This window comes from Erythrolamprus reginae, chromosome 1 (assembly GCF_031021105.1).
Source record: "Erythrolamprus reginae isolate rEryReg1 chromosome 1, rEryReg1.hap1, whole genome shotgun sequence".
NCBI lineage: Eukaryota > Metazoa > Chordata > Lepidosauria > Squamata > Dipsadidae > Erythrolamprus > Erythrolamprus reginae.
In genome coordinates, this window is record NC_091950.1 from 133,674,955 (window position 1) to 133,700,881 (window position 25,927).

The window sequence follows — 25,927 nt, forward strand, 5'->3', positions numbered from 1 at the left end:
AATGATCAGTGGATTAATGTAGCAATTCACTCATGTCTAGCTTTGTAATTAGTTTGTGCAATTTTTGTTTCATTCACATGTTAGTATGAAACAATTTTGTTTGTTGTTGCATAGTCGGCAGTTTGGATTGTCAGTGGATTTTTGCTTTCATGGCATTAGTTTGCAGTGCTTGTTCTTGAGCAAGTATTAAACCTTCCATTTCTTTTTTGATGGTTCCCTATTGTTGTTGTTCTTATCATTATTATTATTATTATTAAAAACAGGTAGTGTTCAACTTACAGTCATAATTTGGACCAGAACATCTGTTGCTAGGCAATATGATGGTGAAATGACTCTCACCTGATTTTACAACTTTTTTTTGCCAAGGTATCCCTATTGACTTTGCTCCTTAGAAGTCCTGGGAAGGTCACAAATGGCAATTGTGATCCCAGGTCATTACAAACATAATAAATAACATTCCCAAATTCCTGAATTTTGGGACTGAGGATGAAATTACTTTTTTTAGTGTCATCATAATGTCGTTATTAAACGGAAAAATGTTAAGTCAAGCACTTACATTCTTAACTGTTTTATGAGCTGAAATATAGGTATTAGTGGCAGATTATGAACTTGCCTTAGTAATACCAGGTTTTTGAAACAAATGCACTAGAATTACAAATGGCTATCAAATATTTTCTTTTTATAAATATCCTCAGTCTGCTGGCTTTTCTAAGGCTGTGCCTTCTAGATATGCTAATTTATCCTTGCTAGACGATGATGGAAAATATAATCCATAAATCCAGAGAGCACCATCTTCAGGAAAGTTTTAACTGATCCTGAAGAATCTATGACCATCATGTTTCTATAGCACCCAAGTTGTTTACTGCGTTATTTTTTAAAACTCTATTTTGTATGTAACCTTGTATATAACAAGGTGCAGTATCTGTACATTAATGAAACTAAACTATGATCAGCACGCAGCTGATTAGATTGTACCCAGTTTCAATTTCATTTGAAACAAAACACAGAGAACTTTAAAACCTCAACAAGAGTTGGCATTACAAGGAAATCCCAGGTCTGTAGTCAAATTGTAAAGTAGGAAGGGTATAAAAAGCAGCGGAACAACCACTTCCATAATATTACTCAGAAATAACATAATTGTATGAAGTTACTATGAAAGAGCTTGATCTGAACGCAACTCAGTTCTTGTTTAAAGCATAGTATTGGCTAGTCTAGAAGCTGATATTTGGGATGCAAGCAGAAAAATCTGTTTTAAATCAGTATCAATTTATACCATGCATAAAGGATTATGTACCAGAGCGCCAATGATTTATATATTAGAAGGTAGAATCTTACAAGTAGGCTAATTAATCCCTGTTTGACCCGATAATTTAGTATATTAAAAACAGCTCCTTAAATTGGCTTGGAAAGCAACTGTAAGACAGCACTGTAACCTGCTTGGGTGTCTGCAAGCAAACAAGCTCAGAGAGCAGCAAGGATTCTATTGTTTATTTACAATTTCATGGCAGCAACCTCTTCACATTATGCACTAGCTCAGGGTCTGCAACCTGCGGCTCTGATCTTTGGGCCCTCTGCTGCAGTTCCCTGCCACCCTGTTATGGCAGCGAGATGAAAGAGCCATCATCCTGTCACAGCTGTCACACCCTTAGTGCAGGAGTGAACCACCCCTCTACTTGCCTTGCAACAAATCTCCTGGAAGTTGAACTGATGGAGGAGCATGGTCATAAATTCAACTTCCAGGACACCAAAGTTGTTGCCTATGATGAAATAAAAGGAGGACGGGTCTTGAAAAAAGACTGGTTCTCCAACAACTCGATCAATAGACTTTTTGATATACCCCTCGCATACCAGGCATTAAGACACCAAGGACTTAAGGAAGAGTAATCACATTGGTTAAATGGAGATGGGTGCAAATTCCCCCCTTTAGGTATAGAGATCGAACCAATGAAGGTATGACGAACCCTAGTTGAGTGCAAGAGAACAGCATCAGAACAAGAGGGACGAGGGTGGTGGTGATGAAGAACAACATAGACCTATCACAAGATTATGGGCAAAAGAGATGAATTTAGAGGAGGCAGCATGTGTCCCTGAAAGGGAGAGCAGTAACAAGGGGGATGGAGTGGGAGAATTACCTTCAAAACAATGTCTGATAGCCCTGCTTTAGCCCCCAGGCAGAGAAAAAGGTAATACACAAGGGGGGAAGAGGCAACAGAAATCGCATTGCCATCTGTCAGCATGGCTAAGGCAAAAACCGCCCCGAGTGTACGGAGAGGGGTGGCATACAAATCTAATAAATAAATAAAAACAACCATGCCAATTACAAGAGGGAGAAAAGGATGTAGACCTATTACCTGTGCAATAACTAAATTGATTGGCATTATGTAAAAGCAAGCATTTCTTCAATCCATATATATACAGTGGTACCTTGGTTAGTGTACTTTTCGGCCCTTGCCAAAGACATCCACGTATCACCCAATCTCCCTGTCTGTGTCTCTATGTGTTTGTGTGTGTGTACCTCTCACTCCCTGTCTCTGTGTCTCTTCTCTCTTGGAAAGCCCTGCATGCTCTCAGGCTCTTCACTACCCATTTCACTTTCCTTTTGGAAACCTGGGCTGGCTGAGGAATGAGCGCAACAGGTGGCAGAGGCTCCCCTCCTCCTCTCCGTCTTATTGTGACACCCTAGCCGGCTGTGGTGGGACCGGGAGGGTGCACACTAGAGGGGGAGAAGGGAAGCCTCCATTGTGGGTTGTGCTCATTCCTCAGCCAGCCCAGATTAAGTAGGTCCAACTTTTGAAACAGCATTAACTAAGATTATAAATTAACAAAAACAATGTAAAATCTTTGAAAAATATTTATTACAGATTAATTCTTAATTTTAGTCAAATAATCCAAAACCCATATCATCATCAGATTCTTCAGACTCCTCTTTCTTTTCCTCTTTCTTTTCTTCTGCTAAAAAGACAAGTAGATAAAATCAATTAGCCAAGAACTTTAAATGCTACAAATATATAGGTTTACTCTAAGTAAAGTTCTCTTCAAAGTAAGATATTAGGGAGAAGCAATAATTAGGATTTTAAAAAATGTACCAAGCTAGAAGATGGATTTGCTGACAGGATTAAACTCAAGCACAGAATGTACTGTATACGTATTTATCTGTTTTTTACAATCATGCACCAATAAAGGACTAATAGTAATGGCTGGATATCTACGGTATAATTTCAAAATAAAGTATAATTAGAAGTGAACGACTTGAACTGCTGAAATGTTTCATTTTATACAATTGCTGATAGAAACGTTTTTCAGAGATTAGCATGTTCCTTTTTATATAGAACTATTTGTGGGTTTTTTTAAATGCAAGAAGAGGATTTAAGCTTCTGGATAAGTAACATGCTGTCTTACTGCTCTGAAAACTTAAAAAAAAACCCTTATTTGTGGAGGAAATTCAGTTTAAAGTTTATCCACCCAAAATATTTGTTTTCATGATAAATTATACTTACCAGCAGCTGGTGTAGGCCCTCCAGCTGGAGCAGCAGAGCCTCCTGAGGAAACAGCTACAGCCCCACCAGCTGGCATGCTAGCAAGCTTGCTGTTACCTAGAGAACAAACCAGAAAGACATATTGCATATAAAACGTACCAGGCAAAAGTGAAACTAACATCTGAAGATAATGAGCTGCACTCCGCTTGATTCCATATTCCCCTTCCTTGGGCTACCTCACCTTATTTATGACAATGATGGAAAGTGAACAATGAACTTTGCAACTGATAGGTTAGTCAGCATCTTTGTGGCTTATCAGATCTAGACTAGTAATAGATAAGTTTCTCTCTGCTGTGATTTATTCATTTGCAGTAGCTACAGGAGGCTAAGCTTAGAACTGGCAAAGAGTTCCAAGGAACTACAGAAGTAACATGATGGATGGGCCCCTGAGATAGAAAGAATTACTCCACATTAATGCCAATAGTTCTAGGGAAGTTGGAAATACAGAACTTCCCTTGCGAGTAATGAGATGATTTTGGCTTTTAGAAGCACATTAACAAGGGCAAACTGCCTATTCTCTATTTCTAGGAATACATATCTAAAGTGTTACATAATGTTTTCAGGGCCCAAAAGTAAACATGTTTTATTAAAAAGAATATACTTTAGATATAGTTAAGCATTTACTCAGAACAGATAGAGCAAAACATTAATTATTAATAATTCTAACTGTTGCACTAGTCTACCTAAAGACAAACCTGATATATTCAGGTGGCTGATGACACAGCAATTATTTTATTATGCTGTTTTCATTCAGTATAATCAATGTTGTAAGATATTCTCAGCATATTACATGTATTTCAGCTTTGCAATGAGAATAGAAACCAAGTCAAATTTTACAGGAAATACAGGATGCCAACCATGCAAACATCCAAGGGCATAAATCCATGCAGAAAGGTTATTTTTAAAAAGAGTAGATAATGCTGCTTAAGTGGGCATTCCTTAAGTAGAAGAGAAAATTAAGAAACAAAGGCGCAATCTATTAATAGCATAGCCTCTGGATTCAAAGACTCTGATTTGCCAACCTTTCATACATCATTAAAGACCTGGCTGTGCACTGAGCTTAGAGAGCAAGAATATGAATTCTGAATAGGATGGAAGAATGATTAGGGAAGGTACAGGTTTATTTTCCATGTTTTCTAAATATTCTTATTTAGCTGTATACTGTATTTTTGAAATTGTAAGCTGCCCAGAATCATTGAGACCAGCAGCTATACAAATTGAATAAATAATTTAAAAAGGTGATAACTAGAGCATAGAAGGCTAAATCAAAATATTGAACAAAGAATACTGTGTTGAATATAGAGTATGTGTATTAGCAAAATCCTTTCAATTTTAACCAGGTTAAAAAAATGGATATCAAATGTTCAAATGAATATGTGAAGAGTATCATGAAAACCTAAGGATCCCCAGAGATGGGATGGAGACTTTGTCCTCAACAGATATTTTGAACAAACAATAAAGAGAAGCTAAGAACAATTTCATTATGAAGGATGGACATTTCAAAATAGCAGAATACATTTTCGGGGACGTGCAGAAACTAGGTTACAAGGCAGAAGCAATTTCCCTAGTGGCTGCAACTTTTACAAAATAAGTCAGCTGCAGGTGACCCAGAAGAACGTTACATAACAGAAAGTATTGGGATCTAATTTTATTTTTGCTACTTGTTTTTAGCAATTATGGATGAACTTAAGGATAAGGACATGTGAGGACAGCCTCTGGGACACAAGGTTCATTTAACTGTAAAAAAAAGCCTAAAGGAACTGGAAACAAACAGCATGTTTCAAGAATCTGGAAATCAGTGTTAGGATGCAGTAAAAAAAGCAAATTTTATCAAAGAGGAGCATGGAGAAAAACATGGTGTGTTTAAAAAGCAGTATAACTGCAGTGTAAAAGCATGAATGTACATTAAAATTAAATACATACTGATGATGAAACATACAGATGATAACAGTAAGAGAAGGCATCTCACAAAATGAAATAGCAGAGAAAGATGAAAGGAGTATTAAGTTGATGCTTTGAAAGCTTCAAATCTTTTATGGAAAGATTAGGTCTAGAGAAGGGTGAAGCCAGCAATAGAACACAGGCCTTTGTATAGCAGAGAATGCTGAATAAATGTTATGAGAATAAAACTTTCTTTTGAATGACTTGCATTCCAATAATTAACCGTTAGTTTAGTTTTTAAAATAAAAGCTCAAATATTTCTACTAATCTGTTGAGAACATGCTCTATATAAACAGATCAAGATATATCTGTTTTTAAGAGGGTTCCTCTAAGTTAATGTAGTCCACCAGCGAAGCCCATCAGGTAACAGTATAAGCCTGTGAGAATTAGGATGGACCCATTTCATGTATGATACATACACAGAATGCAATCAACCCCACTGCAGCATGTATGCACTGAAAATGTTCTGGGGCCTATATTGATTGCAGAGTCCCAACCAAGGACCACACACACCTCCTCCTAAACATTGCAGACACAAGGAAATTATGCTAGTGGTTTTGCAGGATTTCCTTGTGTTGGTTTTATCCATGCCTTGTTTTTTCTCTAAGAGAAATCAGAAGATATAAGCAGCCAAAATGATTTCTATAAACATTAACACCAGGATCAGCCAATTTTCCTATCTTTCCACTTAAGGGAAAGGGAGAGTGTATGAAATCAATAACAGCCGATTTTATCAATGATTCTACAAAAACAGTAGAATCATTGTCCTTCCTCCCCCCCAGTTAATCTATAATATTCCCAAAGGGATAAGATGTGCATTAGTTGAATTACTTTTCTTGATGTCAGATAACATGTCACAGAGAATGTTGATTTCCTATATTCAGGCAGAGAAAATGAGTGACAAGAGTAAAGCTTAACAAGGTGATTGATAAGAACTTCACCCTTTGATGTCATTCATTCTGCCAAATTATACTTTAAATCAGAGGTCTTCAAACTTGGTAACTTGTGAACTTCAACTTCATAGCTGACTGGAGATTTCTGGGAGTTGAAGTCCACAAGTCTAAAGTTGCCAAGTTTGGGGATCCCTGCTTTAAATACAGGAAGTGATCTGTTCATTTAGTTTGAAGTTACATCACTGAAAAAAAGTGACTTATAACCATTTCAGCATCCCTGTGGTCAGATGATCAAAACTGAGACAGTTGGCAACTGACTCATTTATGATGGTTGCAGTGATCATGTGATCACCTTTTACAACTCTTGTAACAAGTCAATGAAGTTTCATTCACTTAACCACCACGCTACTAACTTAACTGCAGTGACTCATTTAACAACTATGGCAAAAAAAGGTTGTAACATGGGACAAATCTCACTTAATTGTCTTGCTTAGTAACAGAAAATTTAGGAACAATTGTGGCTATAAGTCAAGGACCACCTGTAAATATATGTAATATTCAAGCTAAATAGAGTTGAATGTTGAAATAACCCCTCTTTTAAAGGAACTTTGGCTACAGTTTATTTCTAAAATTAATCTCCATCAATATGTTTTCCACTACAAGTAGTGCTCAACTCACGACTACAACTGAGTCCAAAATTTATGTTGCTAAGTCAGAAATTTGTTAAGTGAGTTTTGTCCCATATTACCACATGTCTTGCCACCTTTATTAAGTGAATTACTACAGTGGTTGCATCTAAATGTAAATCATATGACCATGAGGATGCGGCAATGGTTCTAAATCTCTTTTTTTCAGTGCCATTGTAACTTTGAACTGTCACTAAGTGAACTGTTGTAACTTGAGGACTACCTGTATATGCCCAAAGCTGGACTGTGGAGACCCATTTTTGATTCTCCAAATGATCTGGAAACTCATTTGATGATTTGAGACCAATCACTATTTCTTATGTTTGGCAGAGGTGTCTTTGGAAGGGTAAACAACAGAATATCCCTTTAATGTTCAGAAGAAACACAGTATAGAAAATAATAAATCATCTCACCTTGGGCAATGACATCTTCAATATTTTTCCCATTTAACTCATTAATTACCTGTCGAAAATAAAATTACAGAGTTAATTTAACAACTAAGCAGCTAGTTTGATGTAGTGGTGAAGGTGCTGGCCTAGAAATTAGGAGATTGAGGTCTAGGCCTGCTTTAGGAATAAAAACTGACTGGATGATTTTGGATTAGTCATTCTCTTTTAACCCAGTCTACCTCAGAGGGTTGCTGTAGGAAAATAGGAGGCGGGGGGGGGGGTTTACATATGTTTGTTGCATTATTATACATATATAAAAGGTGGTATAAAAATATAATAATGAACATGCTGCTGCTGCATCCGTGCTCTTGGAAAAACCTGACTATCTCCTATTAGTATGGGAGCAATCACTTAAGCTACCTGTACATATTGCAGAACAATAATTTGCAAGTTCTCAATATTAAACTCTATGAAGCAGATTACGAATACAATCACAACAAACATAAAGGATAACTCACAATAGTTACCAAAATTAGCAATAAGATCCATCCACTGTTTCTTCTTTATCAAAGGTACCGTATTTCTACAGAACTATATCTTATTTATTTGAATCTAAACATTAAATATTATCACTTCCTGTATTGTCCTCAAAGCAAGCAATATGTATGTTACTCTTGGCTACCTAAACTACATTCCATAATAATAGTTTAGTTAAATAATTCATTGCTACTTCAGAGATGAGCATTCATTAGCAAGGGGCATTGAAACTAGCATTAGAAAAATGCTAAAATATATAAATAAAAAAATTATATCCTACCCAAAACCATGCACGTATTGCCAAATGTTTTAAGAGCCTTCTGACCTTCAGTTTGGCAACTTCCAATAAACAAAAAGAATTTTTTTTGGGGGGGCTAGAAAGTTCAGTGGTACAATTCACCCTGTAAATATTACAGCACACATATAAACAGACTGTAGCTACAACTAGAACCATTGCTAAACAAAACATCATGACAGTTATCTCACTTCCCATTTGGTTGTTGTGAGTCACTCTGGGTCATTAAGTGAGACATGATTTGCAATCTTACTGCCAGATTTGCCAAATTTTGCTTGTTGGATAACAGTTGTAAAGCATGTGGGGATGCTACAAAGGTTGTAAATATGAGGAATGGTTGTAAAGTTACTTTTCCACCACCCTGGCAACCTCAAATGGTTGCAAAACAGGGTTGCTGGTAAATGAAGACTATCTTATTCCAATTAAACAGGCCAATTTAATAGTAACAACTTAGTCTGAACACTTTGAAGCAGAGTAAGGGCAATAGCTTCTTTCATTGGCTTACGAATTAAGGCAGCAAAGGAAAGTGTCTTATTTGCAAATCTATTTTTTACATCATATAATCAGTTGGAAAAATAATTATCGAATAAAAAATCTGCAGCTGTTTACTAATTAAAAATTTGAGCAAATTGTTTATATGCCATTTGTTCTACATTATAAATACTTTTTTTTAAAAAGATCTTTGGTGTGTCAATCTGGGAGCAGCTGCACTGTGCCACAATAACCTTATCATCTCCCTTGGATGCATTATGTAATATTGAAATTGTACTTAACCTTAAAGTACTTTGACAGGAATTTTTAGACAGGACCCCATGTACTGTAACAAGCTCCCTCTTGGGTCACATTTGGCAGTATCCTTCCAAGCATATTCTGTAACGCTTACCATCACCCCATTCTAATATGCCTTTGAATTTGGGTAAGAGTGGATGGCCACTACACTGGCTATAATACATATACTGTACAGTGATCCCCCGCTCTTTGCGAGGGTTCCGTTCCAGGACCCCCCGCAACGAGCGGGTTTTCGCGAAGTAGCGCTGCGGAAGTAAAAACACCCTCTGCGCATGTGCAGAGGGTGTTTTTACTTCCGCAGCGCTAGCGAGGAGCCTAAGATTGGGGGCGGCGCGGGTGTTTTAAAACATCCCCGCCGACATGAGGGGCTCGCTAGCACACCCCCAAACCCGGGTTGGGGGTTCGGGGGTGTGCTAGCGAGCCTCCCATGTCGGCGGGGATGTTTTAAAACACCCGCGCGACTTTCCAATGAGTCCCGAAGACAAACGCGTTGTCTTCGGGACTCATTGGAAAGTCGCGCGGGTGTTTTAAAACATCCCCGCCGACATGGGAGGCTCGCTAGCACACCCCCGAGCCCCCAACCCGGGTTTGGGGGGTGCTAGGAAGCTCCCATTGTTGGCGGAGACCTTTTAAAACACTCGCGCGGCTTCCAAACCGAGTCCTGGAAGCCGCGCGAGTGTTTTAAAAGGTCTCCGCCAACAATGGGAGCTTCCTACCACCCCCCAAACCCGGGTTGGGGGCTCGGGGGGGGTGCTACGAAGCTCCCATTGTTGGCGGAGACCTTTTAAAACACTCGCGCGGCTTCCAAACCGAGTCCTGGAAGCCGCGCGAGTGTTTTAAAAGGTCTCCGCCAACAATGGGAGCTTCCTACCACCCCCCAAACCCGGGTTGGGGGCTCGGGGGGGGGTGCTACGAAGCTCCCATTGTTGGCGGAGACCTTTTAAAACACTCGCGCGGCTTCCAAACCGAGTCCTGGAAGCCGCGCGAGTGTTTTAAAAGGTCTCCGCCAACAATGGGAGCTTCCTACCACCCCCCAAACCCGGGTTGGGGGTCCGGGGGGCGCTGTCTCTCGGCGCTTTCGTGCTGAGTCCGGGAGCGAACTCGCTCCCCGACTCAGCTGGAAAGCGCCGAGAGACAGCGTGGACAGGCCCGTTCCTTGGCGCTGTCTCTCGGGGCTTTCCAGCTGAGTCGGGGAGCGAGTTCGCTCCCGGACTCAGCACGAAAGCCCCGAGTGACAGCGCCAAGGAACGGGCCTGTCCACGCTGTCTCTCGGCGCTTTCCAGCTGAGTCGGGGAGCGAGTTCGCTCCCGGACTCAGCTGGAAAGCGCCGAGAGACAGCGTGGACAGGCCCGTGCGGCGAGAATGAACGGCGTGGGCGGGCGGCAGCGAGGAGTTTGCGTGGGCGGTGGGGAAACTCCTCGCTGACGCCAGCAAGAGGGGGAAGACCCAGGGAAGCCGCTGCCATCTACGCATGCGTGCCCGGCACGCATGCGTAGATGGTATTTTTGACTTCCGGGTTGAAAAATAGCGAAGTACCCTATTCGCAATGGTTGGGGACGCAATAAACGGGGGATCACTGTATTGAACGTTTTATATTTATTCAGTCTTTTACTCTGCCTTGTTCTTATAACCCATGGAGTCTCCACTGGTGGTGAATACTGCAAATTAATGAATTCCAACGATCACCTTTTAGTAATATAGATTACTAATATATAGATTTCAAAACAGAAATTAAAGTATTTCTATATAACAAAGCATAGAGGAAAATTAAATCAGCGCACTTCAAATAAGATTTAAATGAACTGATGGGATATTTTAGAAGCAGCTATTACTGGCTGTGTACAGGATGCAAATTTTCATGAACTATCCTACCTGAAGGTTTTCACTCTGCTGAGTAACAAAATTAGCTCCATCTTGTTTCATGGAGGGATAGTTATTGTTACTCAGACTGATCTTTGGAGAAGGCATTTTTAGTTACAGGCTCTAGCCTGGAATGTAAGAGTGAGAGAGGAAAATTTCCTCAACCTAACAGAATTCAACAAATAAAAGTTGTATTTGCTGGCAGTAACAATATTGCACTTATTCATCTATATATAACTTTTCCTGCTCAAATATTTTTTTTTCACGATGGTTAATAAAAACACAAGTCTGTCACTAAGTCACAAACTGATTTATAAATAATAGGTGAATTACCTCAACACAGTAAACTAAGCCAATCAGACCATGCTATGACTATGTACTATGACAGCTCAGTCTTCTAGTGATTTTGCAATGCATTGTAATGAATCAAACTTACCTTAACATAATACATAAATGATGGATCCAGGTGAAATTATATTTAAGGCTACTGAAATCAATATGAACAGCTAATTATGAGTAACTTAAGTGTAATTGATTTCAGCAGGACTATCATATTCAGGCAGTTCTATTTCATCTACCGGGAAATAGCTTTAACTGAACTCAAAGGAATTTCTCAATAAGCATTAAAAACTACCCTATTTCCAAGATCCTGATCTGAATAGGCTACAATAGCCTTTTTTTTTGTTTTTCATCAGGTATATACAATTCCAGTAAAAGGAATATTTGGTCTAATATTTCATTCCCTAGGAAGATATTTAATCCACTGCAACCAATGAAAAACACATGTTGTAAGCCTTCATGTCATCCACTTGGTAACTGTAAAGATTACACTTACAAAATAGGTGTTTCATATGAGATGGCCAAGGAAAACAAACAGGAATAATACATGTATTATTTATCTTTTCTCACCTTATTCACACGTTCATCATCTGTCTCAATGCCTACACTATCAAGAATTTTCTTCAAATCTTTTGAATTTGGAGAATCATTGCCACCAAGGACAGCAAGAAGGTAAGCTGCAATGTAACGCATTCTGTAAGGAGAAAAGCAAACATTTGTGCATTTAAAGAGCAACACATATTTTTTAGATCTAGATCTAAGACTCTATTGTCTCAATTTCCTAAAGAACATATACACCACTTTCATAATTTTGAATTTGTATGCCGAATCTTCGGAGAGTAGCGGCATACAAATCTAATAAATTATTATTATTATTATTGGGCTCATGATGAAAATCCAATCCTAGTCACTTTGTATGAAGTGTATATGATCTAGGCTAACCTTTCATCCTCTACAAATGGATATTAATACTTAAAAGATTGGGAATTTTATGCAGTAAAGATCCAACATCCTGGAAGATAAGTATAGCATGTATTTTGCTAATTTTTATTTTTAAAGAATCACATAACACATATTTAAAAGAATATTGAATTTAGAAATCCACCGGTCATTATTAGTATAAAAACTAGATTAGCTAGACACCTATCTTCCCAGCTATAAAATAAAAATTGAGAAGTTCAAAAGAAGATTAGAAAAGGCAGTGCTCATCTGTATTGTCTATCACTACACTAAGGACGATATGCAAATTATACTAACCACATTTAAAAGCTACCAGCCTGAAAAAAAATTGATATAGATAAGTGGCTCCCAACCTTTTTTGGGTCATGCCCTACCCAAGCATTTCTAAAATCCTGATGAACACCCCCCCCCTATAATTCTTACTATTCAAAAAGTGAACTCTACACATGCAGAGGAAACCTAAAAGGCCATTAACTTGGTTTAAACAAGGCTCCAATCGCCCCCATTAATATTCACATTGCCCCTCTTCGAGGCGTGGGCCCCCACGTTGGGAACCACTGATCTAGATACAGTAGTTGAATCGGTTTAAACTTCGTAAAGGCCTGGCTTTTAAAGTGGAAGTTGTTTTCCTAAGTATTTTTGGAAAAACTGTCACTCGCCGCCCCCCGCCCCCCCGCAAAGAGAAGAAAGTACAGATCAAGCTTTACACAAGCTTTCCTTTAAATACTGTTCCCACTTTTTAACAGGCATTTTGTTTTAACTTATTTTTTCAAAAAGTCCCATGTTTTTAATATCCCATTTTCGAATATCGTATAAATTTAATGGTGTTAATCCAAACTCTCTTTCTTCGTACTGTATCTTATTCTTTTTTATTTCACAGACCGCCGTGATTATGCCATCCAGTCATTCACGCCAATTCGAGAAGCACATGGCCGCCATGTCACCCCATCCAACCAAGGCCCGAGCTACGCTTCTCGGCCTTTCTCCCTCAGAGACATTCTCCCTCTGCGGAACAAAGCCTGAACTTCCACGTATTTCGTGAGCACACCACGGCCACGGAGAGGCCGGCTTCCAGCCAGCCATTACTTACTTTCCCCTCGTTGTCTGCCCAAAGGCCAGGCCTCAGACCGCGCGCTCCCTAACACGGCGACAGCCGAAAAGAAAAGGCGGAGCTTACAGAAGCAGCTTCCTCCCTCCCCGCGCCGCAACAATCGGCCCTCGTATTGGGCGCAAAAAAAGGTAACCAATCCGAGGTCACGTAGCTAACTTGAAGCTTCGAAGGCGGTTCCGCCAATAGAAACGCGAGTCTTCAAACGGCGAGACCGGCGCCTGCGTTTCCGGGCGGGGTTTTTATACTAGTCCCTGAGCCGGTAGGTGGAGCCTGCTGGTGAGAAGTGAGAGTTTTATATGCTGTAGTTTGAACTGGGTAAAACTGAACAAAAACCCCTCCATATCGGGGGTCTCCAATCTTGGCAACTTTAAGCCTAGAGGACTTCAACTCCCAGAATTCCCCAGCCATAAAACGATATGGAGCAGGGGTCTCCAACCTTGACAGCTTTAAGCCTAGAGCAGTACTGTATTTCCCAACCTTGGCCACATGAAGCTATCTGGACTTCAACTCCCAGAATTCCCCAGCCAGCAAAGCTTAAGCAAAGCTGGCTGGAGGAATTCTGGGAGTTGAAGTCCTCCAGGCTTAAAACTGCCAAAGTTGAAGACCCCTGCTCCATATAGTTTTATGGCTTATTTTCAACAACTATCAGATTTCCTAGTAGTGAGAAAATAGTTTTAGTCAAAAAGTTCAGCGTGCATATTATGTATCATGTTAAGGAGACAATGATTTTAGTGACTTCTTTACCTCTGATGATTTTCGTTCTTTAACGTGTCCGGAATCCTTGGGATTTAGTTAAACAATAATAAAATCTGAAATCCTCTCTGACACAAATCGCAACATAATTAACCCGTCATTGCAGAGCCTGGAAAAAGCAAAGGCATCAATTCTCCCACCAGCTAAATCTTGTTGGCAAAAAGCAGGTGATTGTAGCATTCACTTAAACCAGATTCTAGGCGTGCAAGTTTAACGGCTTCCTTCCTCTTTGCGTTAAAACGCAGTAACCCTTAGTTTGCCAGGGTGAGAAGACTCGTGAATGCAGGGAAGGAACGGGAGCAGCTCTTCCTTTAATTAACGAACAAAAAAAAAAGTCTCGAGTCTTGAGGGGGGAAAAAGAGTCTGAGTTCTGTGCAAACGTCAGACGATCGATCGCAGCGGTTCCGCCTTCTAAAAACGCGTAGTTTCCTCCACAGAAGTAGCGTGGCTTATTTTTAAGCAACAGCGGGACAAAATGACCTCAAAAGAACAACAAAAAGAGCTTGCTGGGTAAGATATATACATATTTGCCAGTAAGAATTGAGAAATGGGACTGTTCAATCGGAAAGACTGCTAATCTGAATGGAAATTTCTGTTATAGCCCGGGCAACTCTTTTTTTTCCCCGGGCAACCTTTCTGCCTGCTTCCTGCAAACTTGTTTCAAAGTGGCAGGGTTTCTTCCCCACCCCCACCCGCTGTTCCCCTCCCTCCCTTTCCTCAGAATGTAATGACATAATAAGTTAATAAAATCGAGTTGCTTAGCCTTAAGGTAAAACCAATCAAAAACATAAACATGAATTTATGCAAGGCACCATAGAAATTCCCTTCTCAAAACCGGAGCCCATTCCAGAACCAACGGCTGAAAATGCTCACGCTAGCAGCTCTTGGGGTATGTTCCCCTCCACCCCCATTTTTGCATTTTACAAGAGCAAAAAGGTATTTTAGAGATGTATAAGGATAACACTAAATGATTGAATCTGACTAAGTGATTGAATTATTGAACCTGCTTGGGCAGGGGGTTGAACTAGATAAGTGAAGGGCTGCCAAAATTGACAGCCATGTGACCAGGTGGGAGTGGCTTGATGAGCATGTGATGGGGTGATGGCTTAAAGATCATGTGACTGGCTTAAAGGTGGCCAACTTGACTTTGGGTTAGGGTTAGGGTTAGGGTACCTGGCCTCTCCTCGCCTCAAAGAAATACAATTTCCCTATCTATTTACTGAACATTCAAACTAAACTGGTAGGATATCACATGTAGCTCCAGCTGAGAAACATTATAGAATGACTGTTTAATGCAAAGGGTGGGTTTTAAAAGTCCAAATACTCGTTAAATACATTAAAAAATATCTTTCCTCTACTTATTTATTTATTTCTATTTTTTATTTATTTATTTTGTCCAATACACAACAACACACAATGAAGGTTATAGAGGGTTTTTTTGTGTGTTGTTGTGTATTGGACAAAATAAATAAATAAATAAGTAGAGGTTATACTCCAGTAAAATATATTAGAGAAAGAATAGAAGTGAAAATTTAGGAGTAGAATATATCAATTAGAGAATAGAAGGATATTATGAGAGTAGTATAAGAAGAATAGAATAGAAGAATAGTAGATATGAGATATGAGATATAAGAGAGACAATAGGACAGGGGGTGGGAGGCATGCTAGTGCACTTATACATGCCCCTTACTTCACGGAAATTCGTTTTTCACGGGTGGTCTTGGGATGCATCCTCCATGAAAAATGGGGGATCACTGGATACTATTTAATTCTATGTATATATGCCCTATGTGTACATACATATTACACACAGGCACCCAAAAATATACATTATCTGCTATATAAACCATATATGTAAGTACACACAAACACACATGCACAGCTGAGGTTTATTATACACATTCAACCTCATTTACTGTGATAGGAAAAACATACCCAGAGCCAAGGGGAAAAGGGGGGGGGGGGATCTAAATTTTTCTACCAGTTCTGCGTACCTGACCGTACCCGTAGGGGCCCATTTTTTATCGAAATGTTGTAAGTCGCCTTGAATCCACGGAGAGGGGTGGCATATAATTCCAATAAAATAAATAAATAAATATGCTTCATATCGGAATAGAAATCATGCTAGTAAGAGAAAAACTGCACCTAATCTTTTAAAAAAGCATTTCTTCCAACTAATTGCCCTATCAGTTCCTCATCTGGTCAAAAGAGTATTTGTAAGATTTATATGTAAAATTTGGCTTTGTGACTATATTAGAAAGGCATTACGTAAAGCACTGGAAGCTTGAAGCATCCAAACATTTCTTGCCCACAAGAAATTCCTTATTTTAGTGTAAAAGCAATTATCACTTGAAAATGTGTGCTTGAATAAAAGGATGCCTGGAAGACGACTTGTCACTGATATCTTGCTCAGGTGCAATCTCTGTGGTTTTTCTTCACCGGACTAATTGAGGAGTTCTATAATTTCCTAAACTGTTTTCATGTTCTTCCCGTCTCTTTTCCCCAGAGGCTGCCTCATTCTTCCATCTTTAATGATTTGTAGTACCATTGGCAAGTCAGAACATGCATAGCTTGTGATGATATAAAACCAGAAGATGACAGGGCTGCCAGAGCCCGGGTACCCTCCAGGGGAGGGCACTTCGGGGGCTGAAGCATTTTCTATTTCCTATTTGGCTGGCAACCGATTGAACCTGGACGTCTATCCTGAGAGCTGCCGCTTGTTCCTCAAGTTGCTGGAGACCAGGAGAGAAGAAGTAGAAGAGGTGGAGTTCTTGAGGCTGAACTGCAATGAGGACCTTATCACCTCCACTCTGAGCAGCCTTCCTATTTTGAGGGGCTTGAAATCTCTTGTGCTAAAAGGTAATTGCACATTTATATGGTCACTTTGTCCAGCTGCCTGCTTCTAATGTGCTCTTTCAAAGTTCCTTCTTCTGTCATGATGGGTTGGTTCATTTTCGTGTAGCTTCCAGGAATGGCATCGGACCAGTTTCCTTGACAAAGGTATGTGGCAAGATGCATCTGCCTTTACTTAGATATTGTTCACACTCCTTAAAAGGGGCTTACTTGCAAATAATGATGGGAAACCTTGCAGCTTTGTCTTTATTCAATGGGGAAAGGCCCCCTCCCCATTTTCTGCTTTATTTTTATTTATTTATTTATTTATTGTTTGTTTGTTTATGTATGTATGTATGTATGTATGTATCTATGTATCTATGTATGTATCTATGCATGTATGTATGTGGCATGGATTACCACTGCAATGAAGGAGGGTTCTATGATAGAAGATTGCAATTTGTGGTAGCATTCTTGTGAAGTACAGAAGTTTTCACAACTGAGAGCATGCAAAAATACGAAAATCATTGGAGCTGATTCCTGTCCTTCCAAAGTTTATATGAATCCTGATTTCATAATCAGGCAGCATAGTCAACTCATTTTAACAGCTGTGTAAAATTTCCAAACTGTTACGGAAGATGTATTTTTTCTCATCTTTCATCTTTTTACAGCTTTCATTGCATAAAACCAGCAATATTTTTGTAATGTTGCTCAGCAGGTGGAAGGGTATATATGTTTGTAAAAGCACAGTAGATGGTGTTTGATGCTGTTCTTTAAGCACAGTGTATCTTAATTCCCCTCTCTCTTTCATTTGTGCAAAGATTTCAATATTAAATTAAGTCTGGAATATTTATTCTATTTTCCCTAAATTAAAGCCATTAGATCTTAATTCTGAATGGCTATTCAGAGAACTTCACTCTTATTTCTGCATATATTATGTACAAGTTAAATCTGCAAATGTGATACCCTATTAAAGTCAGTGTCATACAACTTAGTCATATGTATGAATCTGAGCCTAATTATTTTGCCTGTTACGTAAATAGCTAAAAATAACTCCTTAGAAATATAATTGTTATTATTAACATATATATATATATATTAATAGTGAGTTAATGATGAATATAAACCAAATAGCTCCCTCTTCTCAACTGCAGCTTCCCAGTTTAGTAATTTATATCATTAGAGAGCTATTCAAGAGATAGTGGAACAAGAGGTCCAAACAATGGTTATGTATGCCCTTTCTGGTTTTCAAGGATAACACTGGGGAACAGCAATTCCCTTGTCTTAAATCTGTGACTTGTTTTCCAATAACTTTTGGTGTCTGGATCCAAAAATAACCACAGTTTTTGTCTATCACGTCAACTTATTAAGCTACAAGATACCCTCAAAAGTCATATAAATTAGGCATATAAAGGAAAGGAAAGTAAAAACTTACCAAATGTACTGTTTATAAAGAATAATTATATTCATACAAAGTCTATTAGAGTTACTGCAAATTAAATAGTGTTCATGCAAATAGTAGTTTTTTTATCGAACGATAATTATACATATTAAGGTAAAAAAATTCGCTTATAGCTTTTTCTGGATTGTTTGAACATTCTCGCTTGATGCTCCAACAATGGTCATCCATCATATTTATTTACTAATTAGATTTGTATGCCGCCCTTCTCTGAGGAGGCATACGTATATCTAGTGATGGGCTACCAAAATCTTTACTACCACACTGTGGGCGTGGCTTATGCATTTTGTTTCAACATCTTTCAATGCAAATTGGGTGCTCTGGGGTGGAGCTCCAAATTTTGCTACCAGAACTGCGTTCCTGACTGTTCCCGTAGGAGCCCATCACTGCATATATCGCATCTACCTTGATATCATGCCTTCAAATCTTGGTGGAATCGCTCACCCTGCTCGTCACTGACTGCACCAAGATTTTCCAGAAAGTTAGCATGATGGCTCTGTAAAAAATGCAATTTGATGCTCATGTTGCCTAATTAATTATGCTATATATATAAGGTGTAGAGAAAAAACTTGACGTGGTAGAAGAAAACAAACTACATTTTTGAAACCAGCGTGCCTAATTAATTATAAAAAAGCTCAAAAATCAAACTCAATAGAAATTGTGTCTTGGTCTTTTTATTACCACTATACCAGGGGTAAATGTTCCTGGTTCACTCCTGCCTGTCAGTTGTTGGAGAGCTGGACGCGAAGGGAACGCCTTCCCTCTCTGCATGCACAGAGGGTAAAAGAACCCAAATGGTAGTATCCAGGCAGGTGGGTGAAGCCTCATGTTCCCTTCGCAACCGGCTCTCCAACAACTGAGAGGCACGAGCAAACCGGGAGCATTTATACCCTGAAAGAAGCAGGAGAACCTCTCCAACCTTCACTCGTTATAGTTGTACAAGACCCCTCGCGAAACTCGATTTTTCGCGATATAGCGGTGCGGAAGTAAAAACACCATCTGCGCATGCGCGCCCTTTTTTTCATGGCCGCACATGCGCAGATGGTGGAGTTTGCGTGTGGGCGGCGGGGAAGACCCAGGGAAGGTTCCTTCGGCCGCCCAACAGCTGATCTGCTCTGCAGTGCGGCAGCAGCGAGGAGCCGAAGATGGGGTTTCCCCGTTGCCTGGGCAACGGGGAAACCCCATCTTCGGCTCCTCGCTGCTGCCGCGCTGCGGAGCAGATCAGCTGTTGGGCGGCCGAAGGAACCTTCCCTGGGTCTTCCCGCCGCCCAGGCAAAGGGGAAACCCCAAGATCGCTTGCCTCTTGCCCGTTCACCCGCCCGCCCGGCTGCTCCGCTTGCCCGTTCGCCCGCCCGGCCGCTCCGCTTGCCCGTTCGCCCGCCCGGCCGCTCCGCTTGCCCGTTCACCTGCCCGCCCGGCTGCTCGCTTGCCGCTCGAGAGCAAGAGGGGGAGAGATAGAGAAAGAGAGAGAAGGAAAGAAAGAGATGAGAGAGGGAGGAAGAGAGTGCGAGAGAGGAAGAAGCAAGATAGAGAAAGAGAGAGAGAAAGAAAGATGAGAAAGGGAGTGACGTCATCGGGTGGAAAAATCGCGATATAGCGTTTCGCAAAGATCGAGATCGCAAAACTCGGGGGATCACTGTATCATATTATTGTATGCTTCAATGTTCTTTAGCTTCCTGTGCATTCTTAAAGTTTCATTCTTATACTGCAAATTATTTCAAGTAAATACAATGTCTCTATGAAGTTGCTGTGACATAAACCTCTTCTTTTTTTAAAAAAAATACTTTATTCAATATATACATTAAAAAAAGAAAGAAAACGAAGAAAAAACAGAACAACAATACGTTTGACATATACATATAACATACAACAAAAAATAAAGCATCATGCTTTATACATGGATTATTTGATATCATAGCTTAGTATTGACACCTGCTCAATAGCGGTGTACCGTAATTGGTTTGCAGCTCATTCATTTATGATAATATTTCCCCTTTATTTATTATTACATATACATACATCTTGTTAATTTTCCTGTTAATATGTCCATTTTTTTTGTTTCATTTTCTCAATGGTATAATAGTGCTTTGTATTAATAGTATTTCCTCTTAATATCAATTGGGTTTTTCTCTCTAAATTTAATATTTTAAATAATTTTATTGTTATTCCCATTTTTCTTTTCTTTTCTTTTGTTTTCCGCAATCCAGATATACCACCTGCCCAAAGTTTTGTCAAAATCCTCCATATCTTTGTCCTATAATTTGTATGTGAGTTTTGTCATTTCTTCGACTTCATAAATTTTAGCTATTAAATTAATCATTGTTGGGATAGTTTCCTGTTTCCAAGCTTGTGCATAAATTATTCTTGCCGCAGTCGTTATGTGTAATATTAAATGTCTATTGTTTGTGACACAAACCTCTTCTTTGTTTTGACTATTGCTTGCTTTCAGGTGGACACTCCAGAGATGACATTGGTGCATATCAGAAAGGATTGCTAGCATCTTTGCCACAAGAATTTGGGCAGCTGCAATGCCTTTCTCATCTAGATCTCGGCTTCAACAGCTTCACCATTTTACCTCCCTGCATTACTGAGCTGGCCTGCCTCAGGTTTCTCTTAGTCAACCACAACAACTTGCAAAGGCTACCTGAGGACTTTGGCCGGCTTGCCAAGCTGACTTTTTTCTCTGCCATGAAGAACCAGCTCAAAGGTTTGCCACAGAGCTTTGGGGAGCTGGCAGCATTGCAGACCCTGAACCTCTCCGAAAATGCACTGGAATCACTACCCGAAGAGATTGGGAACTTGCACAGCTGCACTGAACTTGATCTCTCTGGAAATGAATTAACAAGAATTCCCAGGACTCTTGGTAAGCCGTTCACAAATTAAAGGATATGGATTGCCTATTCCACTTCCTTGGAATAAGTAGGACCCCAGGTTATCAAAAAACACTGACTGAGGAAGCTGAGAAGCTTCACCTTGTAGGCAGAAAGCTGGGATTAAAATAATAATAATAATCTGTTTATTGCATCTTTGCAACCAACTATATGAATATATAACAAGTTAAACCTAATTTCCTTTACACCATTAATTAGATGTTCCTTGTATGGGTACTATATTTTTTGGAGTATAAGATACACCTTTTCCCCACCTAAAAGAGGGTGGAAATGTTGATGCGTCTTATACACCAAATGCAGCCATTTTTGGCTGTCCCGAAGTCCTGGCCCCTCTGTCCCATTTTTGGACAGAGGGTCTAGGAAGCTTGCAGAGAGCTCCTGGGTGTTGGGGGATGGAAAAAATGGCCCCATTTTTGCAAAACAACAACAACAACAGGCAAAAAAGGCCCATTTTTCACAAAAATGACATTTTTGCCATCCCCCAGCACCCAGGAGCTCCCTGCAGGCTCACCAGACTCTTTGCCCACCCAATTTTTGTGAAAAAACAGGTGAAGAATGGTCAGTTTTTCATAAAAACGGGGCTGTTTTTGTCTTCTGATTACCCCATCTAGCATGACTGAAGGAGGAATTCTGGGAGTTGAAGTCCACTAGTCTTAAAGCTGGCAAATTTAAGACTTGTGGACTTCAACTCCCATTCCTAAACTAGCATGACTGGAGGAGGAATTCTGGGAATTGAAGTCCACAAGTCTTAAAGCTGTCAAGTTTGTAAAAAGTTTACATGTTTGTAAAAAGTATTCTGCTACACTGGTATTTTAAATAATATATTACTACACCATTTGGTTCAGAATACTTTTTTCCTTGTTTTCCACCTCTAAAATCTAGGTGCGTCTTATACTCCAGTGCGTCTTATACTCCGAAAAATACAGTATACAGTATATCCATTTTGGTCTACATGCATAGTTCTTTATGCCATAAAGGAGAATATTTGTAGCTCAGGGTTGAAATGAGGGGTCCTTGGTACTCTCTGAGCTTGCAGATGTTTCATTAACCGAACTACATAATATCACAAGTGCTGGCAATAGTTCTTTATAATTGGTGTGGCAGTGCAAATGTACTGTAAGGCTAAGAAATCAAATATACAGTGGTTAGTGGGCTGTTTTGTATCTTTAACAACTAGATTGGGATGGATTCGCATAAGACCCCTGGTGTTTTCTAAAGGGATTTGTAATTTGCAGAGGTTAAGAGAGGTATGTGAATATATGTATTTATTTGATTTTACCATGTCCAGGCTTTCTTTCAATTTTTAATCTGCAGCCAATTTACAGTCTCTGCAGCAGCTCCATCTTCACAGCAATCTTTTGACAACTGTTCCTGCCTCCCTTGCCTGCCTACCTCACTTGTCCAGACTTGATCTGCAGAATAATAGGCTTCGAAGCATCCCTCCAGAGATTCAGAACTTTCCTTTTGTGCATCTAAAGGGCAATCCCCTAGGAGAACTGGAGGTGCCTCTGCAGTCAGGTAATTGCTTTTTTCTGCTTGATTTGCCTACCTAAACAGCTGTTCTCTCCTCTTATCCTGGGGAGATGAGACCGTCTGATCAACTATTTTGGCTGCCACAGAATAGGGTGTTCTCTTTTGTTGTTGTTGTTGCTGCTGCTGCTGTTGCTATTGTTGTTGTTGTTGTTAAATGCAATTCCCAAACTGAAGACATGGTCATTCTTGATATAAAATATATACTTTCTTTTAGACAGACGGAATAATTAGTGATGATTTGAAATGTGATTTAGGATGTTTTATTAATTTTCATGTAAGAGATCTTATAAACATATTGTTAGTCATTGAAGGTATATGTGTTGTTATGTATGTATGTTTCTTAAGGTGGAGAAAAAATAAAAAAAAATGATACCAAAAAATATATACACTAGGGAGGCATAATTGGAGGGGGAAGGGGACCTGAATTTCTTGGTATTAGTTATTTGTTCCATTTTTTTGCAGTTGCCTAGTCAGAAATAACTATTTGGAAGATTGACAGCCCTTAAAATAAAACTTACTATAATCCATAATTCCTTTAAACAGAAATTTAAAAAGCAAACAAACAAGAAAGTGGAAAACAATTATAACAAATGGAAAACAATTAATTAAAATTAAAAAATTAAACACCCTGTGGCTGAAAAGCAACAGATTTTTTTTTCCACAGGGCAAAATAACTCTGCTGAAGCCAAAATACATGAACTACTTTAATTTTTTCAAATTAAAAGTCTAAAGGTTTTTGAAATGTTTGGAAATAATAGCATGTCATTTATAATATGTCAGAAGATTTTTGCAATAGTTGAGGATATGTTCAGTTGGATAACTACTATAGAAAAGATCCTGTTTCATGTGACTCCTTTTTACATCTCAGATGCAGCTATGCTTATAAAAAAAGTTGTGTCACAGGCATCAGGTCATAACATTCTTATTATAATTTCTTTACTCAGTTCTTCCTTCCTTTAGGGAGCTCCAAGTGACTCACATGAAACTTTCTCCTGATGTTTTTCCACAACAGTAAAGAGAAGTTAGGACAGTGGTTGGGACCAATGCCACTGGTGGGCCCCACCCTCAATGGTGGGGAACGCCGTTCTAATGGCAGCCATGTAGCGCGTAGGCTAGCAACGGTGGCGATGCCGGGCGTGCACACATGTGCATGTGCCACCGCCATTTCCCCGGACCTACGCCTGCCCTGCCCCACCGCAAGCATTGCCTTCCCCCGCCGTTCGCCCCTTGCTTGCTTTTCACACCGGCTCCACCCACCTCCTGTGCTGCTGCTGTTCGCCCCAATAGCAAGAGGCAGTGCGGCAAGCGAGCGGGGGGGGGGGGGGGAATGGCAGCGGGCAGTGGCAAGCGGGTACTTGTTTGCCCATTTCCGAGAGTTTTTGCTTCTGCGCATTCTAGTTTAATGTTTTTGGAGTAGAAGCTATGTAAGATTAATGTGTCAATGCTATCAAAGCTAATGCCAAATGTGAGCATTTCTTCAAGCAATTTTGTGAAAATAAAAATGCAGACCATGTGAGATTTATACTTCACCCTTAGGTAAAGTGGCTCTCAAATTGTTTGAAAAGATTCATGGAACTATTTGAGGTTCTTAGTGACTTTTTAAAGTGACAAGCCTGAAATGAAGCACCTGCTAACCATTGATGGTAAAGCATTTGAGAGTTATTTAGCAGAAATCTTTGAAAACTGAATATGTTCAATAAACAACTTCAAGGAACAATAAAACTCTTTGGTGCAAATGCGAAGATATTTGGCTTCATTACATTTATAGACTTAGGTATGTCATAAACATACTTCTGACAAAATTTTGGACATGCTTCATTGACTAAAATAATGTGAGGTGACTGCTATGCATGTCACTGTGGGATCATCTGAAAATATTGGCCTCTGATTTGAAAGAAAGATTTTCTTATTTAAAATTGATTTTCTGAGAGACACCGAAAGCGTTGTGGTGAGACTAGCTGGAAAATAGGGGGCTCCAATGAGATCCACAAAAATCCAGACTGATGAACCATTGTTGGTGAGGGGATGGTCTGCAGACCGGAACTGTCTTGTAGGGACGGTGAAGAAGGAGAGGCATCTCAGACAACCGAGAGGAAGAGGCAAGTTCCTTGACAGGTCAGAGACAGCTCTTTGGACTAACGACAGGGGCTGCGGACATTTCAAAATGACAACTATGAAACTGGAGCAATCAGACTAAGTTTTTGTGCAGGAGCAGTGTCTGAACGGATTGTTGGAACCGGGTGAATGATTGGCCAACTCACAGGTAAAATAAAATTTCAAATTTGGATATTAAAAGTTGTCCCGGAGTTGAAATTAGCGGCTAGTTGGCAATCGGGAAATTCCATGAAATGAGAAGGACAAAATGGAGACTAAAACACTAAAGCAGAAGAAGATTATTATTTTTACAATTGAATTTGGAGAAATTTAAAAATAAAAGAAGCAAAAGGAAAGAATCTGGAGAAAAACATTTTTATATGCATTTAAAGTATTTTTGACAGTTTTGACAAATACAGTAGTTGGTTTGAGAATATTGTGGAATGGAGAGAGCTATCTGCTGGTGGAAAGAGAACATTGCAATACTGGAAGGAAAACAGGAGAGACAATACAGCTGTATAATTTGACCTTGACTACTAAAAGATAATTTGGGAACTGTGAGAACTTTTAAGGAGTATTTGTTTTTCTATATTGGTTGGCGTAGTTTTTTTATGACTGTGGAAGACAATTGACTTGGAGTGAATTGGACTAATATTCAAATTTGACATTAGAATCTGAAAATTAAAAGAGATTATATGGACTTTAAATTTTAATTAAAGGTGATATAAAAAGTTTTTAAAACTTGTTAAATTGATTACATGGAGTTGAAGAATTATTTGAGATGTTAAAAAAATACGTGTGAAACTAAAATGTAATGAGTCAGAACTTTTGTTGGAATATGCAGAGCAGGAAATAGGAGAGAAAGTGATAAAAGAGAATATAAATGAAGTACAAGAAAGTAACATTGAAGAAGAAGGGACTGAAAGCAAAAAACAGTTTGATGATTTCACTGGGATTTACAGTGGCATGAAAAGAATAGACAGAGGGGAGCGTCCCTCAAAAAAGTATCAATCGAAGGGTAAAGACGGA

At 39.4% G+C, this 25,927-nt stretch overlaps 2 protein-coding genes across 2 annotated transcripts in view; one reads left to right on the top strand and one right to left on the bottom strand.

The window, feature by feature from the left end:
* Window positions 1-2,838: 2,838 nt before the first annotated feature.
* RPLP2 (ribosomal protein lateral stalk subunit P2) lies at window positions 2,839-13,407 on the bottom strand. Its single transcript, XM_070765337.1, has 5 exons — window positions 13,316-13,407; window positions 11,836-11,959; window positions 7,470-7,518; window positions 3,498-3,593; window positions 2,839-2,952 (listed from the first exon to the last, which is right to left on the bottom strand). The coding sequence occupies exons 2-5, from the start codon at window positions 11,956-11,958 to the stop codon at window positions 2,876-2,878; spliced, it is 345 nt and encodes a 114-aa protein (XP_070621438.1). The 5' UTR covers window position 11,959; window positions 13,316-13,407; the 3' UTR covers window positions 2,839-2,875.
* Window positions 13,408-14,351: 944 nt separating this feature from the next.
* The window catches only part of PIDD1 (p53-induced death domain protein 1), a 37,442-nt gene continuing 25,866 nt past the window's right edge, over window positions 14,352-25,927 (top strand). Inside the window, exons 1-4 of the mRNA XM_070765350.1 lie at window positions 14,352-14,599; window positions 16,596-16,948; window positions 20,830-21,243; window positions 22,586-22,789. Coding sequence (XP_070621451.1) covers window positions 16,684-16,948; window positions 20,830-21,243; window positions 22,586-22,789 — 883 coding nt within the window. The 5' untranslated portion in view covers window positions 14,352-14,599; window positions 16,596-16,683. The remainder of the gene's footprint in view (window positions 14,600-16,595; window positions 16,949-20,829; window positions 21,244-22,585; window positions 22,790-25,927) is intronic.